This window comes from Octodon degus, unplaced genomic scaffold (assembly GCF_000260255.1).
Source record: "Octodon degus isolate 3935 unplaced genomic scaffold, OctDeg1.0 scaffold00051, whole genome shotgun sequence".
NCBI classification, from domain to species: Eukaryota; Metazoa; Chordata; class Mammalia; order Rodentia; family Octodontidae; genus Octodon; species Octodon degus.
Window position 1 is genome coordinate 13,530,167 of NW_004524627.1, and position 11,323 is coordinate 13,541,489.

Here is an 11,323-nt window from a genome sequence, read left to right on the forward strand (position 1 = left end):
CACTCCTGCAATTTCAGCACTGGAGAGATTGAGGCAGAAGGCTTGCTGTGAGTTGGAGGCCAGCCTGCACTACATAGTGAGGCCCTGTCTCAACAAAAAAAAAGCAAGACAGATCTAGTGTATGGAATTTACAGAGTATTGTAAAAGAACCCTTCGAGGAAATCTTTTTTTTTTTCATTTGTCACTTGGAAGTGAAAATGCCTTGCATTAACCTATAGTTCTTAATTTAAAGTCTTCCAGTTTCCTTACCTCTTTTTTTTAAGCTATTTTTAAATTTATCCTACCTCACTACCCTTTCATTACCCAGAGATGTGAATTTCCTTATAATAAAAACATTTTTTAAAAAAACATTTTAAAAGGAATTTTAATAGTGATTTTATCATCTTCATTTTTTGAGTATTTTCTAGGCTATTACTATGTAGTCTTAATAAATGTCCTTTTCAATGACAATATAATTTTCAGTAATTTGAATATTTAATATTTGATAACTATGTTCCTGTTTCAACATTTATTTACAAATATTCAGCGCTTGAAAAATAAGATTGTATGTGAATATCTTTACCTTTCATTTCCTTAGAATACATTTTTAGATACAGACTTACTGGTTTGAAGATGATTTTTTGAGATATATTTGTGGATATATACACCACTAAAATGTTACAGAATCTTGCAATCTTAACAAACAGTAGGCATGACTTCTTATGCAGTGCGGCTGTTAGCTTTGCATGATATTTTGTACATATGCAGTGTGATTTTAAAAATATGCTATTTAAATTTAAAAATTGATTACAGTAAAAGACATTCCCATTAATTCCCCTCAAAATACCAACCTACACACACACTTTAATGTACTTGCTCCACCATTCTTGCCTCTTGCTGAGGCAGTTCTGGAAGCCCTCCTTACTGAGCATCCTCAGTTGCCCGGTCATGCCTGCCTAGGTGTCCTAACCAGACTTGAAGTGCTTGTGTTTCATGGTCATTTTGACTTTGGGAAAGAGAAGTTGCACAGTGCCAGATCTGGTAGTAAAGACACACAGTAATTTTTTTTTGACAGAAATTGCTATAAATAATTTGAATCAAGGACATGGAGGCAACCATGACAGCACAACTAATGACCCAAAAGATGATTTTCAGAACTGCTTCAGAAAATGGCAAGAACAATGTAATGAGTGTGTTTGGGGTAAGAAGTATTTTGATGGGAATTAATAGGAGTGTGTCTTTTACTGTAATAAGTTTTATTTAAATATTTTTGTCACCTTGTAAAGCAGAAAAAACACTTCATATTTTACTCCATGTTTCCTTGATTACTAATGGTGTTGAACATTTTTCATGTTGGCTGTCATTTTATAGACAAGTGTTTATGTCTTTATTAAATTATTATGCTGTCAGTAATTTTCTTATTGACTAAAAGTATACTTTAGGGCACTAGTTTTTGCCTACCTTGTTGATTTTAAATTCCTTTATTGGTTTGTACATTGCCTTTGATTTTGTTTATGGTCTTTTGATAGACAAATGTTTCCAGTTTTTGTGAAGATATGTATATACACTTTTCTGTGTCATAGGTGTTATACCTGAAGCAGTTTCTTTTTAAAGGAAATTTAATTTTAGTGTTTCCTCATGTATTAACCTCAACTAATGAATTTTTATTTCAAATACAATTTTACCTGTAGATGTCCCATTTGTTTGTCTTCTAACTTTTTTATCCATTGTACTTGTGTTTTCCTTTCAAAAGCACATTATAGTTAAGATATCTGTGTAAATGTCTACTAGTTCTATCACCATTGTCATTTTTAGGTCTATTTCTCCTTCGCTATCTCTTTTATTATTTTAAAATCACTTTAGACCTATAAATTACAAAGTAGTAAGGAGAGTTCTTCCAGTCCTTCCTCTCATATTAACACCTTACATAACCTTGGTACAGTGATCAGAACCAGAATTTGTATAATGATGCCATATTATTAGCTAGTCTGTACCATTATTGATGGTTTACCTGTCCTCATACTAATTACTATGTTTCTGTTCCAGAATCTAATCTGTGATTTTATACTCTATATTTATTTGTCATATCTCCTCAGAGTTTTCTAATTTGTAAGAGCAATTCAATATTCCTATCAGTGACCTTTTCACACATTTGATAGTATTGCTTATTTTATGAATTGTCCCTTACTTTTCAAGATACCTGCAAACTACACTAGTATCTTGGGGTTTGTGTTGTTTTGGGGGTTTTGTTTTGCTTTGGTTTGGTTTTTTTGACAGAACTGGGGATTGAGCTCAGGCCCTTGCACTTGCCAGGCAAGTACTTATTCTACTGAGCCATCTCCCCAGCCCTAGTATACTATTTTTCATGTGACCATTCTGTAATACTACTAACAAACAATAATAATAAACACTGCATAGCACTTGTGTGGTTGACAGTCATCTACCACTTTACTTATAATAATTCATTTAATCTCTACAGTAACTACAGCTGCAGGACAAAGTGTAATTGGGGCCAGGACATTGATAGTCATTCCAGAGGGCAAAAGATAAAAGATTGCCCAGAAACACTCACGTTATCACCATGGCTGAAGGCCAGTCCCTTAGCAGTAGGAGCTCTGTGCTGCTGAAATCTGTCTTACATAGCTCTGGGCTGAGTATGCCCTCCGAAAACACTGAGTACGTGATTGGCAGACAACTGAATAATCAGTATCCGTGCTAGCTAGACTGGAGTGTTTTTTCCAAGGGGAAAGTCAAGGTTTTATCCACCTTGGCCTTTCAATACATGTAAGCTATTTTCTGGCCTTTTTGGTCTTTGAATATGTCAGATTCTTTCTATGCTGCTGCCTTTGTGTGACTGATTTGTCCCTATACATCTTCCTCCACCTCCTCACATGACTGGTTTTGTCACCATTTTTATTTATTCCAAAACTCATTTTCTCAGAGACCCAGTCCACTGGCCTTTCTCATTTGCCTTCACTGCACCCTTGCTTAGCCACCCTCCCACCCATTTTCCTGCCTTATTCTCTCCATAGGACCTTGCCAGACTAGTTCACAGTACATATGCACATTAGATAACTTGGGGCAGCATAGAGAGAGATTTGTTGCATGAGAGAATTAACCAGCTGATCGATTCATCTGCATCAGACACCAAGGAAAATGTTCTAGAGTGCAATATTGAGGCTTCAACAGCCTCAGAGCTGAACCATGCTCTTCCAAATCCATTCTTAGAATGAGTTTTCTATGGTACTCTAGTATTAGAAGCTCAAAAGAATATGTATAAACTCATTCAAAGCATGTATGAACCTTAAACTTGTGCATCAGTGATTCTGGTTGTTACATGAAATAGAATCTTTAATCTTGCTGGATAAAGGGCTGTGAGTTTTTCCTTATGTGTGGCTGTACTAACCTTAGTAAATCTGCTTTTCAATGGCATTTAGTGATAACTTACATCAAGCCAACAACTTTTAGAAGCTTGAGATAATGTGATCTTTATAAAAATTTTTGTCTTCCCAGAAGCTATAAATAGGATCTCACATTATGGCTTATTCATGGATTAGATGGAAGCTTGGAAAATCAAAACTTTTATTGTCTTATGTATTTGACTTACCTTTGAGTCCAAGCCGAATATCCTGATCTCACTTGTAATGTGCACCACTAACCAAGAGTTAGATAATAACTGAAAAAGTCCAAATAGGATGTTATTCATATCGGATGTCTTTAGAAGATAAATTAGAAACAAATCAATATGGGCTCATATATAAAAATACATAAGCCCACACATAAATATGCCTGTGTACACACACATATATCCTACTGTTAAACTCTTAAAGCAATTTTAAATAAGTCCCATTTTATGTTCTATTATACCAAACATTAGGACACTTTCCTTGAATCCTTTGGCTCTTTGCCTGTTTCACATCATATTTCTACTTGATTAACATGCTGCATTTGGGAAAGCTTCAAAAACTTTCTGCAAACTGTGAAACTACTTGAGTACACAAAAAGAGTGTCTATCTTTTTCATCAAACCATGCATATCTTTGAAACTGGCCCCAGGTTACCAACAATTTTTCCTTTTGTGTATCTAATTTATCTTCAATTTAAATTGTTCTGTGCTCTCAGCTCTCGGGCCTGTTTGTCTGTCAAGATCAATGCTTTGTCATGCACTCTCGAGACCTGCCCCCGGTGGCTGAAGGTGGCTGTCAAGGGAAATTGTCTTTTGTCTTTTGATGATTCTGGTCTATTTCACAACGTGCAGTCCATACCCAGAATTGGTGGGGGGTTTTTTAAATCTTTTTTAAATTAATTTTATTGAGAAATGAATAACAATGAGAAAGTTTTAAAACAGGTTAGTAGGACAGTTACAATAATTAATACATTGCATATTGTTATCTTCATAGTAATTATTCATAGAACAAGATGCAGACATGATATCTTGTCCAAATACTATTAGTACAAATCTTTCTTCTCATTGAATTAAGAGAAAATAGTTGACTGTCTATCCTATTTTGTATATACAGATACAAAATGATCCTTCTTTTGTATCCCCTTTCTTTGTTTAGTTTTGTCAGAGATGGGTATTCCATTGCCATTTAAATATTGTAGGTGTGTGAATACAGCAAAATAATCCAATATAGTCCAGAATTGTATTTTTTTTATTCCAAGGACTTCATAAGGCACAAAAACCATCTGGAAATGAGAAAAGTATATCCATTTATTGACAAAATATAATACAGTGTTGGTATTTTGTTTTTTGTATATAAACTTGTGACAACAGTAAACAGGTATCTTAAATTATTAAAAGTATAGATGAAGTCAAATGCTACAAACCATCACCCATGTTTCAGTACTGAAAAGACAGATTACCATCTGGCATGGTGATGCGCGCTTGGAATCCCAGCACTTAGAAGGCTGAAACAGGAGGACTGTCATGAGTTCAAGAAGCTTGAGCTGCCTGGTGAGTTCAAGGCTAGCTTTAAACTACATAGTCAGACCTTACCTTAAAAAAAAAAAAAAAGATTGAAGTGGTTGGTGGCTCTTGGCAGACTTGGACTCCCTGTCCTACATAACTCTTTGAGTTGCAGACAAATTGCTGGCTCACAGTTGGCTGTTCTGTGAAGTGGGACTAGATCATCAGTCAATTTATATTCTTTCCTGAAACTTGCTCACTAAGTCATTTAATGTCCTTTCCTGCAATCCCTGGTTCTTGGGAAGCCTTACATCCTTTACACTGGGGAGGAAAGTGCTGCAGACTGTGGTCCGGGGGCTTAGGTCCTGGGAGCCAAGGAGAAGGGTGCTCTCCTAGCATTCTGGGGAGATGTATGGGACCTTTGGCCTCGTCTGAACAATTGGAAGAGATGGTTCAATTTTTCACAGCTTTTTATGCACTGTGATTTGTACTCTCAGATGTATACATTCCTTGGGGCCATTAGACTGATGCAAAGGTTTCCTAGCTATGATTGATGGTATTTCACCATTTTCACACCAATCACATACCCACATGTAAATTAATCTTTACAATTCAGAAAAGGAGTGATGTCTGTACAGATGGTCAAACTGAGGTTGCATGACTAGGTGGCAGGGCCCTTTCTCCTACATACAAGTCCAGGCCCCTTTTTGGCATGCCTGAAGTTTTCTCAGCCTTTTCTGTGTAGCTGATGACCATCTATGTAGTCTGCTTTAATTATGAATTGCATTTTAAGAAATGAAAAATCAGATTCATTCTGCTTCGCCCTCCTGCAGACTGTTCTTAATGAATTTTGTAGGTCAATTTATCCTTGGCAGTGACAAGCCAGACCTTAACTAAGTTCTGCTTAGCTGATTCATGTCAGATCTTTAATTCAACCATCACATTTTTAGCATTTGCTGTACTTTTGTTAATAAACATTATTTTGATAATCTCATGGTAACAATCTATTTAAGAGGGAAGAAAGCACTAGATGAGATGTAGAGAGGAATCAGCATCTTCATAGACATTAAAGGAGTTGTGACCTTACATGTGTGTTTTGATCAGAATGTTTATAGATTAAAGTCACATTGTTTTTGCAAAACAAAAAAAGCAAACCAAGAAATAAGCTTAGTTTTTCTTTTCAATTCCTTTAAGAATCTGTGCAAAATTCCTGTTATGTGCCAAATATTCTAGGCACTAAATATGAAGCTGTCAGCATGGGAGATGGAACTTTCTGCCCTTGAGACTTTTCCAATCTTTAGAGGTGGGCAGACAAATGCTACTCACACAGTGTAGGCAGCTGTGACAAAAGCTGAGAAAAAAGATGCAGCATTCTGGGAGAGGAGAAGTCAAGGAAGGCATCAACGCCTTCATATGGCATAGAAGTCTGATTTTCAGCAACATTTTTTTGTAACTTATACATCTAGAATAAATTCTTTTTAACCCTGCACTCTGTAAGACACCAGTTTATAGGAACACCTAAGTTACATTCTTCAGGGGGATACTAGGGACAACTACTTCTACCTACAAATTTGTACTTTATACCTGTTCTGTTATATATTGACGTCTACAGAAGGTTTCATGCTTTTTAAAAAAGGTTCTGCCTTCTGGGGGCCTGGCCTTAGCTCAGTTGTTTAAGTGGCTGCTTCCACAAAGCTGTCAGCCTCAGGTTGCTGTAGTTCGATCCCCACAACACTCCAGCCAGCCAAACCACCCCTGAGGGCATTCAGAGAAAAAAAAAAAAAAAAAAGGTTCTGCCTTTAAAACAAAAGAAGGAAGGAAAATCAGAAATTATTCATCTCACAGCCTCATTTTCATTCATTTCTTGTACTTTTATTTTTTCTCAAAATGATGGTACCCGTCCCATAAGCTGGTGTGATACTGATATTATTTTGTAGTTTTAATACTATTTTGTAAATCTTTTGAACTTTGGAAGAAATGCATGCTTCTTGGCTGGCTATCTAGGAGCCTAGTGTTAGTCCTAGAATACCATAGGACGGGAACCGTTTTCTTCCCCCGCATAGTCATGGGACTGACTCAGCCAGGCTGCTTTGTGTTCTAGGAGCTGCATATGGTGCTCTGGATTTCAGGTGACAGTTTGCCTTTCCTCTCTAGATGGCAGCACAAAGGCAGAAAAGGAACAAGTGATGCAGCTTCTTGCAAGAATTAACTGCTTCCTGCACAACTTCAGACACCCCCAAAAGGCTAAGACTTCTTTTTCTGCACTTTTTAGAAAACCACTGCGTGCCAAAGGTATATTTTAATGGACCAACGAGGAATGCTAATTTCTTTGATCAGCAATGGGCAGTAGCATTTATTCTTCAGAGTGTGGATCTGAGGCATTCAGTCTACCTCACCTCAGCCCCAGCCCAACCCTTTAGAAATGTGGATCTTGGGGCTGGGGAGTTGGTTCATTGGAATAAGCACTTCCCTGGCAAGTGCAAGGGCCTGAGTTCAATCCCTGGTTCTGCCAAAAAAAAAAAAGAAGAAGAAGAAGAAGAGGAGAGGATTCATTGTGAAAATTTGAGTCATTTTTTGAGTTTGAACCAAGAAACTGGTTTTTCCTGCTTGTGTCACATTAGGAGGTATAACTATTACTGGATTTTAGTACTGGGGTCTCCTTCTAGATGTGGTTTCTAGGTTCTTTCCATTTTGAACAAAACAAGGAAAAAATGTGGCTAATGTATTTGAAATATTAAAAGAGTAAGGGAAAATCTAGCTCTGCAGAGAGAACTTGGGGCAAATAAAAGAGTAAAAAATAAAAACTAAAATAAAAGTACCCCCAAGGGGCGCAGTGCAGGCTGCCATGAGGAAAGCCACGGTAGTGTACTTTCAATTGCATCTGCTCCTTTTATTTATTGTACCCGTTGCAGGAACCCATGCTAAGCTTACACGCTGAGTCCTCAGAATCATTTTGTGCTCTTGCCCCCGAGCCAGCTTGGCCAGGCCCCGTTCTCCTGTCTCATAAGGTACACATAGTGGTGTAAGCTAGATAATCCACACTGAAAGCTAGAGAACCTAATTTCAACCCTTACGTTGCTGAAAATCTGACCCTTTTTTACTCTTCACCATTTTGGCAGCTTCTAATCTATAATGATACTTAAATGTGCATTTTATGAGCTTTTAGAGTTATAAACATTGCTTTGTTTTTTAAAGATTTGTCCAGAACATGTGTTACTGTTATTTGTTAGAATGAGGGCATAAGATAAGAGGGAAAATTAGAAGTAGATGCCAAAAGCTAATGTAACGGGGAATTCTGGTGCCTAGTGGTTATGTTAGGAGGCAGCGGGGCTTTACGCAAACACCCAGGGTTTTGAGTGGGCTCATCCACTAGACATTTGGGAGCAACGGGGTAGCTGCTGATTGGTGATTTTCTGCATTTACAAGCCATCTCCAATTTTCAAGAAAATCATTATTTCTGAATTTCTGACTCTATCAGGTAAATTAAACCTAGCTCTGGTAAGTAGTTGTAATTTTTTAAACCCTCTTGGATATGGAAAAATTTTAACTTCACAGGAGCTTTCCTGGCCTGCCCCAGTTGACAAAACAATCTTAAAAACTCCAACCCTACAAAGCCACCCTATTTCTAGAGATATTATAGGTTTCCAGGAGGGCATGCTCAACAGAAATGATCTGTTTGAAACCCACTCATTTTGGTAAGGATCAAGAATCTAACACATGCTTCCCCACCTGGTAGTGGACTTAAAAATTCGGCCTCTTCCATCCTTCTCCTCTACAGTTCCAGGCACTGTCATGAGAGTCAGTGCCCCAAAGCAATTGCCAGTATCAGAGAGGTACTGGTAAGTAGGTTCTGTGCTCTTGAACATATTGTATAGCCTTTCAGGACAGGAGAACCTGGTAGTGGTTGTCAGACCCCAGTGGACCTCTACCTGTACCTACCTCTCTTCTTGCACAGAGATTTACCGCTGGGAGGTCTCTGGGGATGGGGTTGGGGTGTTGGCATGGTGGTCCTTAGAATCAAGGCTTTTCAGTCTATGAAAGACATCTTGACACAGTTCTGTTTCTTCCACTGGCTCTATTTATCATCATGCTTTTGGTCCTTTAATTTTCGCTCTTTCTCCCCTCCCTTCTCCCTCCTGTCTCAGAGACAAGCTCACCCCGGAGTCATTGGATAATGGTTACACTTGAGCTGTAACTAACAACTCTACTCTCCTACTTGTATCCTACCCTCATATTGATCTCTGAGCTCGGAAGAAGTAGTACTTCCAAATGAAAAAATTCATTTGATTTTTTAATACAAGTTGTGATATATTTCCACAAAAAGAGAAAGCAACGGCCCTCCCCACTGTTCACCAGCACCACACAGCACCCCCCCCCCCTGATTAACTATTCTTGTCCCTGATTCAGGTCTTTTTCTTAGCTCTCCAATTTCTAACATCAAGTTTCTGTCTTTTTTCCAGCTAGAAGTTCTATTGTGACAGTTTGTACAGCTAACTTCATTGACTTATTTAGGAATCAAAGCCTATTGAGTCCTCCTTCAGATATAAACTGCTTGTGCTCACAAATAAGCCCTATCCTTTCCACACCCACTTCCACCAAACATAAGGCTGTTTTCCCAGATGCACTGTGAGTTCTCTCAAGGGCAAAGCCATATGGTTGCGTCTCAAATTGACACACTTACAGTGCTGGGTATGAGTGGAGTGTCCCACACAGGGCACATGAGTCACCGATGGGCAGATAAAGTGGCATTCTCCCTTGCTCCCAAGTGGCCACGGGCTTGTGCTCAGAGCTGGAGAAGAGGTGGGAAATGGGGACCCCTGGTGAGAATCATATAAAGAGGTGCACCTGCTAGAGGCCAAGGAAGAAAGACCAAAGGTTTAAAACTGATTGTAAAATGCATGTCCTGCAAACATGTACTTTAAAAAAAAAAAAAAAAATGTACTATTTTTAAAAGATAATTGAAAATATGAGTTAAAATCCCAGGGATTTTGTACATATAAGGGCATTATTTCTTACACTGGTAGTTTGGAATATACATTGTTTCCAACGGGGCTAAAGGGAAATAAAGGGCTGGGGAGATGGCTCAGTAGAATAAGCGCTTGCCTGGCAAGTACAAGGGTCTGAGTTCAATCCCCGGTTCTGCCAAAAAAAAAATAAAATAATAATAATATAAAATAAAAGGAAATAAGCTAGGAAAGATTTTCTCAAATACATTTGAGCTCTTATCACATTGATGTGTAAGTAAAGGGGAAAAGGCTCAGGGTTCTGTTTTTCTTAGATTATTGAATTTCTAAATGAAATATAAAAATTGTAGGTAGCTCATCTGTCAAAATGAAAGGGCCAATTTCAGCCTACATATTTATGTTTCTGTATAAAGTCTTTGATAACTACAACTATGTACCTTTCCTTCGAAATCATATATAACTTACATAACATGTATAGCATATATTATTCTTCATAAATGTAAGTGTGCTGCCATTCATCTTCAGCTACAGTAAGTAGTAAAATGATGAGGAAAAATTATTTGCATTCTTTTTCTTCCCAAGTCCTCACTGTTAGAAATATAGTCTGAGGAAAATCATTATTACATGAAAAGATTTAGCTACAAAAATATTCGCTATAAGACTGTTTAAATAATAAGTGATTGAGGTGTTACTTAGGTTGGAGGGCCAGGAAAATAATTTTTAGGATTCTTTGTTTTTATTTTTATTTTTTGATTGTCTAAGGCTGCCTTAGGTGTAAGTCTGGTGTGGCATGTGGAGCTGGGGATCAAACTGCAGTCCCCTGTGCCTGACTGAGTTTGCCCAAGCATGCGCTTTAAACAACTGAGCTAACCCACAAGCCCTAAATTTTTAAAATACAATAATGAACATCTTTCTTTCATTCCCTCCATTCCTTCTTCCTTTATATCTTTTAGAAATTTTCTATAATAAACAGATACTAATATTAATATAAAATAACATCAAGAGAGTTCATATCATTAATTCCTTAAAATTTTTCTCAAAATTTTAATTTTTTTAAAAAAGTATGTCTCTTTTAGGTCATTTCTTTTTTTTTTTTTTTTTTTTTTTTTTGGTGGTACTGAGGATTGAACTCAGGTCCTTGTGCTTGCCAGGCAAGCGCTTATTCTACACAGCTATCTCCCCAGCCCTTTTTTAGGTCATTTCTTAGAGAAATAATTGTGCCACATCTATTTTACTATTCTATTATTTGTACTTAAATTCCATTTTTTTTTCTTTTTTTTTTTTTGACATCAGTTATTTTTATTTTAAAGAAAAAAAAAATAAAAACAATGGTACAAAATCTCAAAACAAGATTTTAGGAGAGTAACAATGGTTAGTACATTATGTATTGTTACTGCCAAAGTAGTTTCTCATATTACAAAATATAGGCAAGAAATAATAAGCAAATAACATAGGTACAAACCTCTTTTTTT

The 11,323-nt window shown here is 37.1% G+C and overlaps 1 protein-coding gene across 1 annotated transcript in view; it reads left to right on the forward strand.

Moving 5' to 3' along the window:
* Positions 1–7,373, forward strand: part of Rnaseh2b (ribonuclease H2 subunit B) — an 83,865-nt gene extending 76,492 nt beyond the window's left edge. The window contains exon 12 of the mRNA XM_023717304.1: positions 7,042–7,373. Coding sequence (XP_023573072.1) covers positions 7,042–7,074 — 33 coding nt within the window. The 3' untranslated portion in view covers positions 7,075–7,373. The remainder of the gene's footprint in view (positions 1–7,041) is intronic.
* The last annotated feature ends 3,950 nt before the right edge of the window (positions 7,374–11,323 follow it).